At 41.0% G+C, this 18,824-nt stretch overlaps 1 protein-coding gene and 1 long non-coding RNA gene across 6 annotated transcripts; one reads left to right on the top strand and one right to left on the bottom strand.

The window, feature by feature from the left end:
* The first annotated feature begins 4,353 nt into the window (after positions 1–4,353).
* On the top strand, positions 4,354–16,788 carry LOC120763371 (uncharacterized). 3 transcript variants are annotated; one of them, XR_005704084.1, is made up of 4 exons: positions 4,354–4,468; positions 12,071–12,142; positions 12,239–12,413; positions 15,591–16,788. It is a non-coding gene; the product is annotated as an uncharacterized LOC120763371 (long non-coding RNA). The 3 variants fall into 3 exon arrangements; XR_005704082.1 differs by having other exon boundaries at positions 4,357–4,468; positions 12,027–12,142; XR_005704083.1 differs by lacking the exon at positions 15,591–16,788 and adding an exon at positions 12,493–12,594 and having other exon boundaries at positions 4,357–4,468; positions 12,027–12,142.
* Positions 11,750–18,187, bottom strand: CCR4 (C-C motif chemokine receptor 4). Of its 3 annotated transcripts, none has more exons than XM_040086587.2 (3): positions 18,121–18,187; positions 14,908–15,031; positions 11,750–13,640 (listed from the first exon to the last, which is right to left on the bottom strand). In XM_040086587.2, the coding sequence occupies exon 3, from the start codon at positions 13,622–13,624 to the stop codon at positions 12,548–12,550; it is 1,077 nt and encodes a 358-aa protein (XP_039942521.1). In that variant the 5' UTR covers positions 13,625–13,640; positions 14,908–15,031; positions 18,121–18,187; the 3' UTR covers positions 11,750–12,547. The 3 variants fall into 3 exon arrangements, with proteins under 3 accessions (XP_039942521.1, XP_039942540.1, XP_039942531.1); XM_040086606.2 differs by lacking the exon at positions 18,121–18,187 and adding an exon at positions 16,187–16,555; XM_040086597.2 differs by lacking the exon at positions 18,121–18,187 and adding an exon at positions 15,716–15,813.
* Between the last annotated feature and the right edge of the window lie 637 nt (positions 18,188–18,824).

The following is an 18,824-nucleotide window of genomic DNA, read 5'->3' as shown; positions in this document are numbered from 1 at the left end:
GCTTTACCCGAGGATGTGTCTGCAGGTGCTGCAGCTGAGTGTTCTGCCCTGTCTGTGCCCACACTGGGGCACTGTGCCCACACCACATGCCTGGGACTTGCCTTAGCTTTCCTCGCCTTGGCATGGAGTCCTGCAGGGACTGAGTGTGATACAAAACCGGACAGCCTGGCATTTGCTCCTTTGCAGCCTCAGGCAGTTATTTTAACCTATCCTCAAATGTAGTTCAGCCATGTTCGAGGTGGAAATGTAATCAGAATGAAACCTGACTGGGGGCAAAAGAGTAAGAGAAGGGGGGCCATAGGGAGTTACCTGGCTCACCTTGACCCAGTGGGCAAGGCACTGGTGGGTCTAGTTTCAATTTGTTTTTGAAAGGCAAGGTGTGAAAGCATTGTTAGACCCCTGGCTAGTATCTGTGGTCTACTTGTATGAACTATTCCAAGTGCTGGAGTTCAGTGGGATGGTCTCTCTGGTGGAGCCAGCTGCCTCCTGAAGGCCTGGCAAGAAAGAATATTCCTAATGCTAAAACTGAGTCCTCAGCTCTTTCCTGGTGCATCTCCTTGGGAATTTGCTTCTGCTATCCAGTCTCCTTGGGAGCTCCATAGTGCCTTTTTTATTATTATTATTTTGCAGGTTTTTGTAAAAAATACTTACTTTTTTGTTTGCACAGTTTGAATACTTGCAAGAGTGACTAGGAATAATCCTTCTGCCTGAACAGCAAGCACTGTCCACCTGACAGATATGTGTCAGGTGTTCAGAAATGACAATTATAGAAGAAGGATAATTCTGTGGTTTGCGGTGTGTTCTGAAGGAGGTGATACTGTTATTGTACAGGCTGAGAAGATGACATTTTAATGGATAATAAAGAAAGGTTTGTGAGAGATGATCTAGCCCTATGTCTCTACCCTAAGGCCACATAATTTGTATCTTATGTATTCTCAGTGTAGCCTTCAAGATTTCTTGTGATGAAGACTCCAGTCTTTCCTGGGCAAGTTATTCCAGTTTTTACTATTGGGAAACTTGTCAACAGTAACTGAAGCTGTCACTGATGTACGTAAGCCAGTTACCACTTTCACTGTCCACAGCCAACACAAAGTGTGTATTTGTGCTCTGAGGCTGTTTTGTGCCTTCTCTGTTACTTTCTTATCTCTCTTTAAACTGGCTTTAGAGGAATTTTAAGGGGCGAAGGGTAACAAAGAGAAGATTTAGCAAGGACGTGAAAGGGCAACCAGCTTCTAAATGACTTGGTCCAGGTGCTACAGCATCTCTTTTTGATAGAAAATACTGAGTTGCAGGAAAGTTGTCTTGCAGGCTGGGGCTTAAAGGCATAGCAGTTAACCTCAAAGTCCTGGCTGGGAGATCACGTGACAGAAGAAACTGGAAACTTCAGAAGAATGCGGTCTGTTTTAATGGTTCTCCTTCAATGAGAAGGCAAAACTAGGCAGAAGTAGATTTTCCTAGAACTTGGTGCCATGGGCTGAATGGAAAAGTGTTGGAAAAGTACATCACAAGAATCTTTCTTAATGCTTTTGCTGAAGTATGTATGCTTAAAAATCCCTTTTCAGAAGATATTCCCTGTTGCTTGTTACGTTATTAAATATGGGAGTAGTGACCTTCCCCTGCTTTGGGGGAAATCTTGAAGCTCTGTGTTACCTCAAGATGTTTCACAGAACCAGAGCTTGTTTCAGCTAATGCTATCCCCTTTGACTGGGATATATGGTGTGGCCAAGGAATTTGGGATATATTTAAGGAACTCTTGTTTTGGGCTTTAGCACATACACTTGTCCCCCAGGAGGCAGGTATATACAGAACTCCAAAGCCAGGGCCTTAGGAAGATCCCACATTTAACTCCATAGAGTTGGAAAGGGAAGCACAGTCCTGAGACTCCCCAGCACACTTTGGTAGCAGACCCTGTGCCAGCATCACGATAGATCACTGTCTTGCACTGTGGTGTTGTGTTTACAGCTGCATGATTGTAATTTAGCCTTCTAAAATATTTTGATAGACAAGAGAGGGGAAAAAAACCTCTCAAATGAAACTGAGAACTGAGTTTGAAGCTCCAGCTGGAGGTACCTTTGTTAAGTGGAGCGGATCTGTTGAATACCAGTGCAAATTCAGTAGGAAATTGCAGCCAATATCTATGGTCTGAAAGACTTTTCCTGTGTAAATTTTCTTATTCACTGTAAGTTTATGTACTGTTTTTATTAAACTTGGTGCTTCTGTAGGGCTCCAGCTTCTATACTAATATTAACTGAGCATTTTTGGTGTTTGTAAATGTGGACCAGAGCACAGATCTGGGCCAGTGTTGGTAGATGCCTAGCAACTCATCCCTCTGATGCTGTAACTAAGAAATTCTTACCTATTTCTTGTTTCATTCTTCCTGAACTCTGGCTGGTTCTTTCTGTCACAGCAAGGAAGTCTTATGTGTAGAGAAACTTAAAAAAAATTCCTTCAATATGTTGTTGTTTGTTTAAAATGGAGATGATCTCCAGTCCTTCCGTCTACCCACTGGCAGTTTGCAAGATGGATGAAGGTACCTGTGCATTGAGCTTGCTTGTGCCTGTTTCCTTTCTTTCAAATTTCATTCAGAGATTCCTTTCCTCAAGTTATTCTTGGTCAGGTGTACAGAGGGAACACTCTATGAATCTCTAGTCTAGATTTAGCCAAAAGTCTGCCCTTGCTGTGGACTTGTCCAATAGCACTGTCCAAAGCACTTGCCTTGGGAGGTGAACTGCTGTTGTGTCTTGTGGCTGTGGGATCTGGTGTTCTTCATGTGCTATGAGTGAAGGGGTTGTCCAAAGCACAGGTTGAACTGTTGAGGAGGAGGAAAAGAAACTGATGGCTTGCTCCTAACCTTCCTTAGGCCTTGCCTGCTGATGAGCTTTAAACCTTTCTTCTATTTACTCAAAGTGTTAGTCGCTCCTTTCACAGCAAACAGAAATTGAATGAGATAGAAACTGTGCAGAAGAAAAATTTGCACTCTTATCTTGTCTCCTGCATGTTAAATTCTATTTCTGGATGCTGAAACACTCTGCTGTACCATCATGGCTTCCTGGAAGACTAAAGTCTGAGAGATGGGTCTGGATCATGCATACGCTTTACATATTTTCTTTTAAGCTGTTTTGCTTTTTCCCCCCTCAGTTTTAGGATGTGGTCTGTACTAATAATGAATAAGTAAATCCAGTGTGCTGAAGAACCCAAAACTTCATGCTGACCTCACAAAGTGTTAGCATGACTTCCTGCAAAAAAAAAAAAAAGGTAGATCCTGTGTGGATTATCCAAGTTTTGTACTCTTCTTAATGTCTCTTATTGTGATAAGAGGGACCACCATTACCACCCCAAAACTAAGCTTTTTCACCCATTCTAGGAAATAAGGAAAACTTGGACAGATTCCAGTAATGTAGATGCAAGAGCAGAAGCTGCCTATGCTGAAATCACCCAGGAGGCTTTTTGTTGTGGTTTTGTTGGTTTTTTTCTTAAATTCTGAAAAACTCAGTGCATGCAAAGATACTGGAAAGAGGTAACAGTACAGGCATACTTGACTTGCATGAAAATTGTTTCTCCTCTTACTGTAGGTACACTACAAAGCTCTGTAACTGGGGATCTGTAAGCACTATGGAGCTACAAGCAAAGAAGAATATTCAGTGTTATAAAATGTGATCTGGATATGAAGCCTAGTGAAGACTGGGGAAGGCATAACAATATGTTAGGTAAAGGGTGGGTTCTTTTTTGGTTTTGGTTTTGAGTTGGTTTTGCTTTCCCTGTTTTTTTGTTTGTTTGTTGTTGTTGTTGTTGTTTTGTTTGGTTTTTTTTTTTTTTTTTTTTTTTTTTTTATAAAAAACAGGTTGGCATTGGAGAGGGGAAGGAAAATAATTTCCCTTCTGGTACCTCAGCTACAGGCTGTAGCCTTGCATCTCACTAAGCTGGCAAAGAGATGCAAACTCTGAACTCTGTAGTTTGCAGATTTCTTAGCTACAGACAGAGAATTTTTACATGAAAGAAGGGAGGTGAACTGTAGTGAAGGTTCAGCTCTCCTGGCTTGATGTGCAATGTGGGGAAAATTAATCCTAATAAATCCTAATAAAAATTTGCCTAACCACAAGATGGGGAATGCCCGTCAGTACCAGCTCTGTTGGTACTTTCTCCCCACCTGCTCGTCACTGTCTTGTCTTTCATTTTATCCGAGCGAGTAGAAACCAGGCTGGTTTTGTCAGTCATTGATAGGCATCACCTGTTTTCAGTTCACAAAGTGATAGGTTTAATGATGCCTTGTTTGCTTTCACTGTGGTTGCTGGTGAGCAAGCACCCTCTTTGGATACATAACCATGCTGTTGTACTTGTCCTGCAAAGTGGGTGAAAGAACATTCAGAGATTCCCAAGGTTTCTCCTCTCTTTGAATTGGTTAAGGATTTGGCACAGCTCACAAGAACTCTTTCATCTCAGAAGCTGAGGACTTTAAAAATATACAGAGGTCAGCTCATGTTTTTTTGTTGCATGTTCTCTTTTTCTCATTTAATAGAACTTTGGGGTTTTTTGTATAAGAATAATGGCACTGAGTTTGCCTAAGGTCCATCTAGCTCAGTATCATCTTTTGGAGCAGAGCATTTCTGATCATCTCCTTTTGAGTTTCTGCACCTGGAAGTTTAAGGTGAAGTCTTTTCTTTGTACAAAGTTGAGCTGGAATTTCAGTGCTTTTAAGCTCTTTTCAGTACAAGAGACGTGGCTTTGACTGCTGATTCAGCTGCTCGCTTGCCATGACTCAATTTGCAAAAATGACACCCCAAAACTCTGAAGTTCACACTCTGGAAGGCAAACTGGAGTACAGCAATTGAAATAATTTAAAATTATATATATATAAGTATAATCTCTGTTCAACAGCCTTGGTTGGTGCTCCATAGTTGATGCTTCCATTCTATGGAAGATTGAGAGATTGCTGATTTGTTGACCTTTTGATGAAAAATTGTGATGCTGGTTTGGCTTTGAAAGAACGTTCCTGTCCTTTCTTGTGAAGTTCTTTGTTTTTTCCTGTTACTTGTTTTAGTGTCTTCATGCAAATTGGTGAAACCCCCTGCTGATTACAAATGTCAAAACCTCAAGTAAATTGGGCAAGCAAGTTAAAAGGGGTTTAGTCTTCAAACCTTCATGATTCAGGACAATCTCCCATTGACTGAGAAATGTTGGGAAGAAATTGCTCAAAACCAAGACCTGTGTTTAGAATAATGCACTATGAAGTTGTTTTCATCTTCTGGGGAAGGAGGTGAAACTTTCTGGGGTGTGAGTAAATTAGAGTGCATGGTTCTTGATGTCTTGAGACAAAGCAAGGAATCTAGCAATTAATACATAGATTTTTGTTTCTCTAATACTATCTAATTGCAGTACTTTTCATCTCCAAAATGCCTTGTTTTACAAAGGAGGGCAGACTTTTGATTTCCATGTGGCAAATGCAAGACTCAAATTGACCGACATCCCTTGCAAAGCTAAAAGTTGAACCTCAACAGATTTAGTTTGTTTATTTGCAGGGAGAAGTGTAGGACGAGGGTACTGCAGTCTGTTTTGGGTATATTAACTCAGATTGAGATACTGATGGGCATGGCTAGGTTACTTGTGCCTGGTTAAAGTCTGCACCACCATGATAAGGAAGCCAGTGCAGACAGTGGAGGGCATTTAGTAAGGTGGTGTTAATAAAACATGGGGTTTTTTCCTAAACTTGACCATTATCTGCACAAATAAAACTGGTTCCAATTACATTCTGCCCCGGTGCACCACAGTCTGTGTGTATGGGACTCTGCATTTGCAGTCACAAAGGAGGAACTCACTTTCATTCAAATGTAAAGCCTGGCTGCTGAGTCTGTACGAGGTCTCGCCTACCGGCTCCTCAGCCGCTGCTCTTGGAGTACACCGACACCTCGCGCCATTCCCTGACCAGGCAGCTGTGGCTTTTCCTGTGAAGGATCTCACCAGTTTTTTATTATTATTATTTATTTCCTTTTTTTACTCTGTTACTGTTTGTTTTTTTTTTTTTTTACTGTGAATTTTGCAACTTTCATTTTGCTTTTGCAAAAGCAGTAACTTTGTGGAAACTTGTGGCCTCAGGTCTAGAAAACATGGTAGATGTTTTTAGGTGTCCCTAAAATTAACATTGATACTAGCTACGTATTTGCTCTGTTGTTGGGCAGTATCAGCTCTTCCACAGTTATCTCTGTACAATTAGTTGACAATTGTAGAGGGTTTTTTTACATTTCTCCAGGAATCTGGAAGCCTCTATATACCCACTGAATTATGCTGGTATGACAATTCAAGAATTTGGCATGTGCCCTCCTGAAAATTCACGTCACATTCAGTTGTATCATATTATGATGAGGTCTTCATTGTGAATTAGCTTAGAGAAAAGGTGGACTTTTTTTCTTCCCGTCTTTTTCTGACACTATTAATAGTTGCTCTGCCTCTGTGCAAACCCATTCCTGCAATTTAAAAAAACCCAAATGCAAATTAAAATTTGGCAGGACCTTGTGTAGCCAGTATTAACCTTGCTTTCTCAGTCTCTGACGCAAACAGTAGTTACCACTTAAGAACTGACCTTTCATAAATGCTAATAATGATGTTTGATTGTTTAAATTTTATTCACATAGTCTCATGTTGATAGAATCTATAAAATGCTGCAGTCTTTTACACTCTAGACAGTAGCAGTAGATTAAAAAAAAAAAAAAAAACCACAGAAAAAAATCCGTATTTTTGTTCCAGTAGTCTTCAGCACTCATCCGTTCACTGAAGTTTTGCTTCTAATGCTAGGTTTTTACCTAAATTCTGGTACATTCGTGTGGATGTGTGTAATAAGCTATTTATTTAGCAATGTGGTAGATTTATCCTATTTAAGCTGTTTAAAAGTGTTAAATAAGACAAATCCTTGATTTTTTTTTTTTCCCTACAATTTTGGTTACATGAGGACTTCTGAAATTATTTCCCTCATCAGAATAAAATTATAAGAGTTCAGAGCATAATAAACAAAATACTTTATTGCAGTGATGTTGCAAATAGGCTTGGCTTATTCTAAAATAATTTTAATGTGAAGATGAAATGAAAATGCAGAGGAAATTTTAAGCTAAAAAGTCTTTATCATTAGCCAGCGCACCTGCCGTCAAAAATCTGCCCTTTCCATATTGTCATAGAATCATAGAAGTGTTTGGGTTGGAAGGGACCTTTAAAGGTCATGCAGTCAAACTCCCCTGCAATGAGCAGGGACGTCTTAATGAAACTGTCTTGTCAAAAGCAAAACTCTGTGGTGTCGTGACAAGACAGGCTTCCCACTGCGTGACCTCTGCATGCAGAGAAAGTGAGCTGAAGAGAGCAAGGAAGTGAAGGGATTGACTCCATGTGACTGTGGAGATGAGGTGGTGCTGTGTGAGGTTTGTGCAGAATGCCAGAGCAGCAGCAGACAGGCATCAACCTTCCCGTGGGAGATTTCGGAGGTTCCCTAATATTCTGAGGAGAGGAAGAGAGCAGTGGCCTGCATTATGCAAGGATGGGCTGGTAAAGCAGAACTGAGGAGAAAACAGCCAGAATCTTTCCTTTTGTAAATCCTTCATCCTCTTCTCTATAGGACTGCACAGTTTTGTGACACCTCATACTATGTGTTTTGCTGTTCTAGAAAGTGTAAGCAAGATTCTTGATAGCAAGGGCGCACCTGTTCCCTGCGGCTTCTCCACGCTGTTTGTCTGCAGGGCCTGCAGAACACATCATTGCTCCCTGCGGTCAACCAGACATATTTTCTTTCCATTCCCAGTGCTAGTGAATGAGCAAAAAGGGCATAAGCAACAGCAAAATCCATCCTTATATTCCTTCTATGCTCTTTTTGCAGCTTTCCGACATACTTTGATAGCAGAAAAGGCAGCTCGCTCAGTCTGCGGTCATGGTGTTGCTTGTGGTCAAATTTCAGTTTACCATTTATAAGCAAGTACAGAGATGTGTTGTGGTCTTTCCTCACTTTGATTAGGATGCTTTTGTGTTACTATGAGCCAGTACTGCTCTCTCTGTGAGTAATGGTGACAGGTTAAGTGCCAGGGAGGGCCCCTCTCTTCCACTGTCCTGCCCAAACCACAGTACTTCTGTGGAGGTTCTTTAAGGAGTGCAAAAGAGACAAATATGCTTTTCATGCGTGGATGTCCACCCATTGTTCCAATCACTATCTCAGATACAAAAATCTCTTCCTGAACTTGGCTGCTTGGACCTTCTTGGAAAATGCTGATTAAATGCCACTAGTCTCTCTTGAGAAGAAGAGCGCATTTACTAATGTCAATCTCCTTTCAGTCTCTGTTGTCTTACATGTTGCTAGCATCAATCACCAAGAGTACTTTTTATGAGTGTTTCATATCTGTGGAAAAAGATCAGATTCTTGCAGATCAGATTCTTTATTACTTACCATTTTGTTAAATGCAAGCAAGCAAACATCTTGGAATTAAAAAAAAAAAATCTTAGTGCCTTAGTAGTTTCATTTTGCAACACTTGAATTCACAAAGAGCTTGCATTATGCAGTTACAGAACTACTTATACTGGATGTGTTCTGGTACTTGTTTTGAAACAAGAAATTAAAACCCAGAGAAACTTGAACCCTTCAAAGATGACTTGAAAAATAAAAAGGAATTTAAAAAATTACAAAAACTAAAGGAGTGTGATCCAGTGATCAATCATGTATTTAGGCTGCATTAACACAGAGGACTTGATTTTGTTGGCCTGGAACAGATAAAGAGCTTCTTTGTTTTTGAGCTTCATTTCTGTGAGAAGTGTCTTTGACTCAATGACTGTCCCATAAGATGGGATTTTGTTAGTTTTCGTGATGGATGTTGCTGCTGTGATGACTGTGAAAAAGAAAATCATCCTGGGAGCTTCTAACTTGTTGTCTCCTCAGTGGTAGGGCTCACTGCTTTAGGACTGATTTCTCCATTGGCACTTAGGTATATCATTGCTGTGTCACAGTAGATTGCACATACAATCACCATTCTTTCTCCTTTGAATGGTCTTATCAGTTACACAAATGCTACAAATCTCACCACTATTGTATAATTTCCAGTCTCCTCCTTTCATGACTGGAGTAGCAAAGTTGAACTTTCAGTAGGCATTGCCTTAAGCACTATTTTAATGGTTATATTTATTGACATTACTAAATGGCCCTTGATTTCTAACTGTAAGTCAAGTCAGATGGAGATGTTGGCATAAGAGGTAGGATGTGATGAGGTTGGTCTCTGTTTGTGTTGAGAGATGTTGGATAAAACTGCAAAGAATTAAGAGCTCTTGAAGGAAAATGTGTGATGTAAATCCCTGCATTCTGGTAACAGAGGAGCACTATGGTGCCTTGTGGAAATGTACTCTCCTTCAGGGCAGGTGTGCAGAGCTGGGACAGTGACAAGCAGTCTAGGAAAGAGAATTGCAATTCCCCACTGGCCTTAAGAGTGAGAGGAACAGGTTGACTGGGAGCAGGCTGCTGACCCCTATGCTACTTCTGCACTATTAAAAGGGGTAAAGCTGTCCTCCAGAGTAAATACGTAATTCAGCTTTTTGTTTAGGGAGCAACTGTGGTGGCCTAAGCGCACTATGAAAAGCAATCAGCTTGTTATCTTTTCATCATTATTTGTATTTAATCGAATTAGCTAATTTCCCCCATCGTCTACCTTTCTGTGGCTGCGTAGCATAACTTAAGAGAGGATGCAGGGTGGCCTTCTGAGGAACCTTGATGTAACCTTGATGTAACAATGTGCCTTTAAGTATGAGTCACCTTTGCTTCACTCAAATGTCTATCCATTCTCTTTCACGGTTCAGTGGGTTTATACATATGTTCTTCATTGCTGGAAACTTTTGTTCAGCTAAAATAACGCCTTTGTCAAGTGACATTTTGAAAATCCCTATTTTATTTTTGTCTGTATTGGTACTATTATCTCGTCCTTTCTCATCAGCGGATTTCAAAGCCCTCTCTCAAAAGAGGAGTGGCATTGTCCCCTGCAGCTTGCTGCATGGGGGCAGGGGGCTTGTTCAGGTGACAGAGGAGGAAGCCACCCATGTTCAGTGAGCTCCAGCCCCAGGACCCGAATTCCTGAACCCGTCAATTTAACATGAGCTCCTCCTTGCACCCAGTGCAGCCAAGCTGCTCAGAGCACAGCTTTCAGCTCAGTTGCTCATCCAGCACATGCGTTGAGCAGGTGTGAATATTACTGGGAGAGCTAGAAGAGGCTATTTGGCACAGAGGAGCAAGACAGCATTCACCTGGGTGGAGTTCTGGCTGCACCAGGCACGCTCTGCCCTAAGGGAAATGTGCACAGACTGTGGGGCACAAAGCCGAGCAGTGACATGAGGCACATCTGAGGTTTGTGTGGGAGAGGGGCTCCACGCTTGCTCTGTTTGTGGCATTGCTGCATGGTCACGGGGTGCACCCCATTATTTCCATGCATGACCAGATTCAGCATCCTCCCTCACCACAGAGTTTGTACAGACCTGGACCAGCCTGCACGCCATCCCCTGATACCACTCTTCGCCCTGGACTTCTCTTACATTACAGCTGTCAAGAGCCTACATCTTGCTTGTTCCTTTTTGACCATCATTTTTGCCAGGTCAGCACAGGCAGCCTTTCCCTTAGTCTGGAAAACAAGGACCGTTCTTGCTGACTAGAGGGCTCAGAGTAGGATGAAGAAGAAAGAAGCTGTCTGGCTTCCAGGTTAGTCTGTGCACCAGACAAGTTCACAGCTGAGCAGTTCACAGTGCCTCTGCTATCAGCATCAACATCTGTGAGGATGATGTGCCCATGCCCCCTTGGGATATTATGATAGCTTCACAGACATCTGTGAGAATTTGAAGCACCTCACACTTGAATTTTGTCTTCCTTTTCCTTTTCAAAAAGGATGATGGATGGCATAACCCACTCTATCAGTTTTTCCCAAGTGGTTTACGCGGTGGCTTCTAAGGTTTTGAGTAGTAAGAATTTATAGTCTCAGAAATAAAGGCTCTTTCTTACTTTGAGTAATGTCTTCCGCAGCTGTTATTACTATCTACATTCATGCAGATCCTTGCTTGTCATTCTCAGCAAACTGGAAATGGTAGTGGATTCCTAAAATTATGACGGATATGTGTGTGAGATTTAAGTGTACTCCATTTTATTTTCAGTCTTGAATCATAAGAGAGGTCACATGGAGATGAGCTTCCACTTATGTCTCTCATTTAGAGTGATGAGTTCAATAGCACTACAGTATTTTTACATTTCTTCTTCAGCCCTTTCCTGATGCATTTTAATGCCTTGTTTGCTCTTTGCAGCCTTGGCTGAATGCTGAGCAGACACTTTATTATTCACAGTGTAAGAAAATAATTCATCAGGTTTATAATAAGTAATCGGAATTGTTGTTGTCCAGCAAAAAGACACACGAGAAATGTCTTCTAATACATATTTTTCAACTCTTAATTTGTCTGCCACCCCATGATTTTTTGCCTCTTTTAAAATAATTTTTGTGCCAAAATCTAAACACTGCTGTGCGGGTTTCCTTCCTGTTAGAGATCTCTGATTAATATCCTGTGAGTGGCTACTAGGGTATCACACTGCATTTTGTTGTTATCAAATGCAAGGATTCTGTGTGTGGTTTCTAAGTTATGACGGACCATTTCTACACAATCTCTGTTTTTACTTTTCTTTTGTTTTGCCAGATACATCTCCAGTGAATGAAAATTGAGTCTTGGGGTTAAGTACTCTTGGAAGAAAGGGCATTCATTTTAACATATATGCTTTTAACCAAGATGCTTCAAATTTATTCACGCATGCTGGAAAATAAGTTTTTTAAAACACTTTTATTCAAAAATATTCAAAACATTTTCTATGTTAATTAAAATACAGAATTGCTGTCCTGAATTACTGTGATAAAGTAATTCAAAATGCCTATATATACACCTACATATAGACATATATGTCAACCTGAGAGAAAATGCACCTACAATGAAAAGTAATGGCTTTGCTTTGTCTTTGTGCACATAGAGAGTATATTTTGTCCTTTTTCTTTAAGACGGGGGTCTATCCTCCCCCCTGAAATGAAACATTTAAAAGTAGCAGGTACTGCTAATAGCTGCCTGAGAGTGACAAGTGAACAAGTCCTACGTGGATCAACTGCAGAATAAAAAGGTATGGTTATAATTATCCTTCTTGAATACATGGATATGTTTTCCAAGTGCACGTGCTGATGCCAAGGTGCTGTCTCACGTCTGCCCCTCCGTGCAGGCCAATGTCTTGATGCTGGTGAAAAAGAAGCCAAGCAATGCAGTTCTTTGCACAGAGCTGAGCCGTGATTTGTAATCACAGCGGAGAAACCTTGCATGTCCGTCTCCTATGTTCCACATTTGGGATACCTTCTATCATAATACTCAGAAAATCTAGAGGCACAAATAAAGCTGAAGTAAGTAATTATCTGACACTAGCTTATTGTTAAATGTGTCTGCGTTTGCTTAGCTTTTCAAAGTTCCTTCTTTTCAAAGTTCCTGCTGTTGTCAGTTTGCTTGCTGCTGAGTTCGGTGGCTGGTCTGAAATGCGTTACAGAGCGTCTTGGTCCCCTGTAGACTGCGTGTGGAATGAACTGGTAGATTCAGTGTGGTACGTGATGTGAACTCCACACCACTTGCAGAAATACCCAGGTAACTGCCAGTTCTTAAAGAGCATCTTCAGGTACTTCTTAAACTTCTCCCCCATGAAGAAGTAGATGACTGGATTGAGGCAACAGTGAAAAAGGCCGAGGATTTCTGTAACCTGGAAAGCATAGTCCAGACTCCGGCTCACTTGACAGTCTTTAATGACTCCAATAAATTCCAGCAGTTGTAAGAAAATAACGATGTTGTAGGGGGTCCAGAAACAGAAAAACACGATCATGACAACAAAAATCATCTTCACAGCCTTATTCTTTTTGTCATTTCTGCAGTGAATTAATGTTTTAATGATCATGGAGTAGCAAAATGTCATAATTATAAAAGGGATTAGGAGCCCTAAAATGTTGATTTCCAAAGTGGAAAAAAGCCTCCATGTTGTGATATTGCCTGGAAATCTTGTCTTGCAGGTAGTATAATTTTGCTCATTAAAAGACTCTCTAAATACAAGCTCGGGCACTGAAGCTGAAAGAGCTACTAGCCATACAACAAAGCTAGTAATCAAGCCGTGGAAGGCAGTCCTTGCTTTCAAGGAAAACACTGCACGAACAATTGCCAGGTATCTGTCTATGCTCATCAGCATAATAAAAAATATCCCACTGTAAAACCCGACCAGGTAGATCCATGAAATGATTTTACACCAGGGAGTTCCAAAAACCCACTGGTCTATTGTGAAATAAGACCAGAAGGGCAAGGATAAAACGAAGAGCAAATCTGAGATGGCGAGGTTTAGCAGGTACACATCGGTCATGCTCTTCAGCCTCTTGTATTTGAAGAGGACCACGATGACCAGAATGTTTCCAGTGAGCCCGACCAGGAATACCAGGGAATACAGAACAGGTAGGAAGGAGGCGGCAAACCTCCTGACGCCTTCTTTGCTGCATGGTTTTGGAGCATCGTAATAACTATCGTAATACTCGTAAAAGGTCGAGTGTTCAACTTCAAGGGACTCTGTACTTGAAGAACTCATGTTTTTTCCCCCAGTTCTGAGAAGGGAAGAATATAAAAATGTCAGTGACTTTCAGTGCATCAAGACCATGTGGTTACTCCACAAACCTGAATCACAAGTGGCTGAGTCGCAGCTTGGCACACGACTCACTGCAGGTTCTCAGACATTGTGTAAGCATTATGGGATGGATGCATGTGCGCATTTGAACAAGGTACTGTCCTTAGCACGCACGTGCTTAGTCCTTGCAGCCCTGCGCAACTTGCGTGTCAGGCACAAAGGGATGTTCAAATGGACGACAGGAAAGCAAACGGGAACGAAAGATGTGGGCCACAGATGTCAAATCAGAGAGGGTTAAGTTCCACGTAGAGCAAAGTAAAAAGCAAACTCATTGTTCATAGCACTTGAGAATTACTCTCACCCACCTTTCCCATCAGGCATATGTCACTCACCATAAGAAGACAGTGATAAACATGCATCAGATTTTTCTTATGAAGTTACATTTACTGAAAGCTGTCATGAGTTTTCAGTTTTCAGTGACTAAATGAGTAACAGGAATTTGTCATCTTCATATATATGTTCTTTTCTAATAGGCAGATACAGTTTTAAATTACGTAAGCGGGACACAGGGCAAATATATTGCTGACTTATGAGTCCCTCTATTATTCACATCACAGCATCATTCTTTTAGCCTAACATACCAGAAATTCGAGTCTGAGCTCTGTTCTTACTTGTGTGCTAGTCACATCACAAGAAGCATTTTTTTAACTTAACGTATCAGAACTCTAAGCCTGAGCTATGTTCTTCCCCTTTGTCTTAATTTTATGAATAGAAAGCAGAAGAGAAGTGAGTTTCTTTGCTTTATTTGTCTTTGCCCTGTGTTGCTGCTACATACCAGCAAACATTGGCTATCATTAATCTGAGACCTACTGTGTGTAGTCCCAAGCATGACACCTTTCCAGCCTAGAGTTCTGTTCCATTCTGTTCCATACACAGAGAAGAATTTAGTCTGATTTATAAGTCACAAGGACAGAACTGTTTGACATCAATGGTGTAGAAATAACAGCTTTGCAGCAACTGCACCCAGACATACCTGAATCTAATCTAGGTTCAGCATAATGTATTTGAGTACTTAAAACACATGCTCACAGAATACACCCACCTCTGATGATGCAAGAATTCTTAAAACTGCCTTAAAAAATTACCTGAGCAGCTATAAAAGGCAAATGAAAAAGCATAACATTCACACATATCACGAATGTACAAGATACACAAATGTTTGAGCAATTGCATTTTCTGAATTTTACCTTTTCTCCTCCTTTCTTCTCAGATGATGTGAAGAAGCTTCTTTGCTCTAAGGGTGCAGAATCTCTCGCTTGTCTTCAGGTAGCTCTGCCAGGGAGGTGCGACCCACACAGCAATACCCACCAGCTGTAAAAAGCAGATGTCACTAGGTAGCTGTATCTCTCAGCGGAAGCTTCGACTTCCTTAGATTTTATCACAAGTACTTCTCTCCTCAGTGCTCATCAGAGATAGTCCCTTTAAGTCAGAAATAGAATTAAACACATCTTATAAAGTTTAAAAAAAAACACAGTTTCCACTGGGAGACTGATTACGTAGTTAAAGTGGTTTCATCTCATCCAACAATCATTAAAACTGATGTCACTAGGCAAAGACGTCACTCAGCTCTCATTCAACTTTTTGAATTCTTTTCATAATCTCAGAAAAAAAAAAAAGTGTAGTGAGCAGAGAGGAGGCGGGCACTTGGTGGGTGTGTGAGAAGTGTGTTTCTAGTCCTTTCTGACAGATAACTAATTTTGCAAGTTGCGTTATGCAATTTTAGAAGAAAAAAGTGCTATAGATTTAGCGTAAGGAAGACTCCTTTTAATCACTGTTGTTTGATCTTCTGAACTCCTACTTATCTTACTAGAAAAAGTAATGAAGTCATGTTAGTTCACACTACCTTTTTGCTTGATGTTTTCTGTTGCAGGTTTTATATACCTCCTACCATTGACCAGCGCAAAATGTAACAGTTGTCAAAATATTGAATAAGAAGTAGGATGTGCACATGTGTGCGTGGTCTAAGGGCAGAGAGTGCAAAGTGCTGAGGTTTACCATGGCTCTGTCGCAGCGGGAAGCTCAGCAGCTCCTATGAGTTTCTCTTGAGAGTGAGCTGAGCTTTGTCTTTTGGGGCATCCTGAGAAGGGAGAAGAGAGCACAGAGGACATTTGGTAGTCAAGCGGGATGGTTGAGTCCTGCCAACAGAACAGCTGTGCTGGCAGCTGGCAGGTGCTGGTCTCTGTTGGCCAGATAAGGCCAGCCAAGCAGAAGTACAAGCCATTTCTCAACAGGGAAGCCTGCTTTATCAGCATAAACTGAAAAGACAAAAGGAGAAGCAGAAACAAGAAATCTACAGAAGGTGATAATGAGAGTAGGAAGAATCAGACATCTCTGTCTACAAGAGATTATATGTTTTCTTGTTTGCTCTCTGGTGTTATTCTAGACACAGGTATAGCTTTTGTTCAGTTATGCTATTTGCTGCTATCTTATATGCCTCTGACACTGCTACACTTCCCATTAACTTACGTTTGGCTGAAAAGCTTGATGTGAAGACAGCATGAGATGTAGGATCTACTGGTTTCAGGTTTTGCCAGAATAAAACAATTGTATGGGAAGGACCTTGTCAGTCATCTTTCACAAGCTGCGTCTGTAGAGATTTTTAAATCAGTCTCTGGGAGATGTTCCTCCAGTACAGGTTATTGCTCCTCAGATCACGTACATTTCCTCTTCAGTTCACTAGCAGTCCTTAAAGGATGTGGACATCAGATAAGCAGATGACACTGTACCCATTTCATCACCTCTGCTCACAGAAACCAGAAGCTGTTCCTTTTGTTATTCTTTTGTCTCTGTAAGGACCTCAATAATCTCTTCTCTGACGTGTTGTTGCACTAGGGCCACAAGTTCAGCTCTTCAGCCACAGTAAATATAACAGAAAATTTTTCTTTGAGTACATGCTTTTCAGGAAAAAAACCACCTCTTGCTCTTTACAATGCTCTCTTAGACACTGATGTTTCTTAGTCCTGGCTGTAAATTTTTTCTCCTCAACAAAACACCATGCATCTGCATGGTTATCCTGTCCCACTCATTATTTTCAGCTCTATCAGACTAGGTATCTTTTTTGAACTTCACCAGTGATGATTATTCTTGATTTCCAGATGAATAGGTGAATAGAACTGAATCCAGATATTAAATCTCTTCGACCTGAAAGAATCCTGTTCAGTCAAGGAATGATTTCCCATCAGCAGCAACATTTTGTAAGATGTATTGACTATCATCAGCAGTCTTTCAAGACCTGTCCTTAGCACACAGGCCACACTTCAGATATGCTTTTGATCTTTCAGGCATATTGTCAGCAGGGAAAAGTCTGCAGCCATGTGAATTCCAGTTTAGAATAATCCATATGGCATTAGCCTGAGCAAAACACCTACCTGGCACTGTGCCTTTTCCCCAGTCCTTCTTTGGAAGGCTTTTGAGTAGCAAATGCACCTGCCATAATACCAACTCACTTCATGCTAAATCGCTGAATGGGAAGAGCTGTCTTTGTGAGGAGACTGAGCAAGAGTGTTTCTGCAGAAAGAGGAACGCTCAGCCACAAAAAAAGAGAAAAATGGTTGCAGCTACACATGCTGAAAACTTACAATGTGTGAACTTGAGAAAATTAAGATTAAAAAAATATATCTGCCAGTTCATGAAAATCAGGAGAATGAGAATGAATCCTGAAATACTTTCTGATGGCTTACCAATGAACAGAGTTTCTGGGAGAACCTGCAAGGAAAACTGGAGAGAAAACAGGAGGAAAAAAAAAAAATCTCTGAGCAAATGAGACAATGCAGAAAATAGAGGAAAGGTGTTGTGAATGCAGGTCCTGCAATTGCTTGGAGAGAAAGAAGAGTGGCAGGGACTGAGTATAACTGTAGGCTTCAGTAGGGGAGCTCTGAGGTCCCCTTGTAACACATGGCAGCCTGTTTTTTTCAGATGCTTCATGGAGAATGTGGCAGAGTCTAAGAAAAGGAGAAAAGCAGGAGTTGGCAAGATTCTGGGGAAAGGGGGAAGCATTCTCAGTGATGTTTCTGTAAAATTAAAGGTTTTGCAGAGGAAGAAAAGAAAAGTCATTTTACCTCTTTACTAAATGGTATTAGGATATGTGGCACTGACCAAATAAATCACGAGTACTCAAAGGTGGACCAAACCTGATTGGTCTGACTGGAAGGAGATGAACCTTTCATATGGGATGGCACAGTAAATACAACAGGAAGGAACTTAATAAAAGCAAAATGTGGAAAAATCCCATACCATAAAAAACTTTGATTCTCACCAAAATATTATCTCAGCCGCTCCCATCTTTTATGGGAAGTCTTATCATTAATTTGCCATTTTACAGGAGGCATAGGAGTCTTTCCCAAGGAAGGACTGGAGATAGACATTTTCCTAACCCACTAACTAGGCTGTGAGATACTTACCACTGATTTGCCCGTGCACCATCCATTCTGTCTGATCTCAGTGCTGGCCACGGACAGATGATTCAGACAAGTCCTCATTTGGAAGAGGCTGGCCACGAGAGAAGCAGATAACAGTAAATAAAAAGGGATGAGTATTGCAAGAATTAGTATTTTGATTGATTGTGTGGATCGGTGCAGGATCCAGGCTGCCAAAGTCACAGACGGACAAACATTTACCTTTCTCATCAAACCATCCTCTTCATCAGGTGGCCAGCTCCCTTGTTCATGGTCTGGCCTTGTGGGGTTCTTCTTTTGCAATTCAGGTGAATTTGGAACACAGTTTGCAAATCTGTAGCTCCCATCCTTCCTTGTCAGCAGTTTTTGTGCTTCCAGTTCCTTTCTTTGTAATCTTTAATGTACTCCAAATTTCTTGCAGCAAAACTGAGAGCAATCTGAGAGAGAACTTAAAAAAGGAAGTGAATAATTTCCTAGTTTTAGGGACAACCACTATTGTTGTTTCTCAGATGATTCACTCACAATTTGCTTCAATCTTTTTGAATGCACCAATTCCCTTTGGCTAATATACCTGCTTGTGCTGACAAGGAAATTATTTAAGCCAAAACCATCTTTTCCTTGTTCAATGCTAAGCTGCAATTCCCCTCCTCTTTTTTTCTTTCGGTGGACCAGCCCTGTGCGTTCTGCTATTTGTATCCACTGGTGATTCT

Source organism: Hirundo rustica, chromosome 1, assembly GCF_015227805.2.
Source record: "Hirundo rustica isolate bHirRus1 chromosome 1, bHirRus1.pri.v3, whole genome shotgun sequence".
NCBI classification, from domain to species: Eukaryota; Metazoa; Chordata; class Aves; order Passeriformes; family Hirundinidae; genus Hirundo; species Hirundo rustica.
The sequence above is the reverse complement of the archived record's forward strand: the minus strand, read 5'-3'. Positions and strand labels throughout refer to the sequence as shown.

Excerpts from the sequence above, each read along its gene's own strand:
- CCR4 (XM_040086587.2), bottom strand. The coding sequence starts at position 13,624 with ATGAGTTCTTCAAGTACAGAGTCCCTTGAAGTTGAACACTCGACCTTT.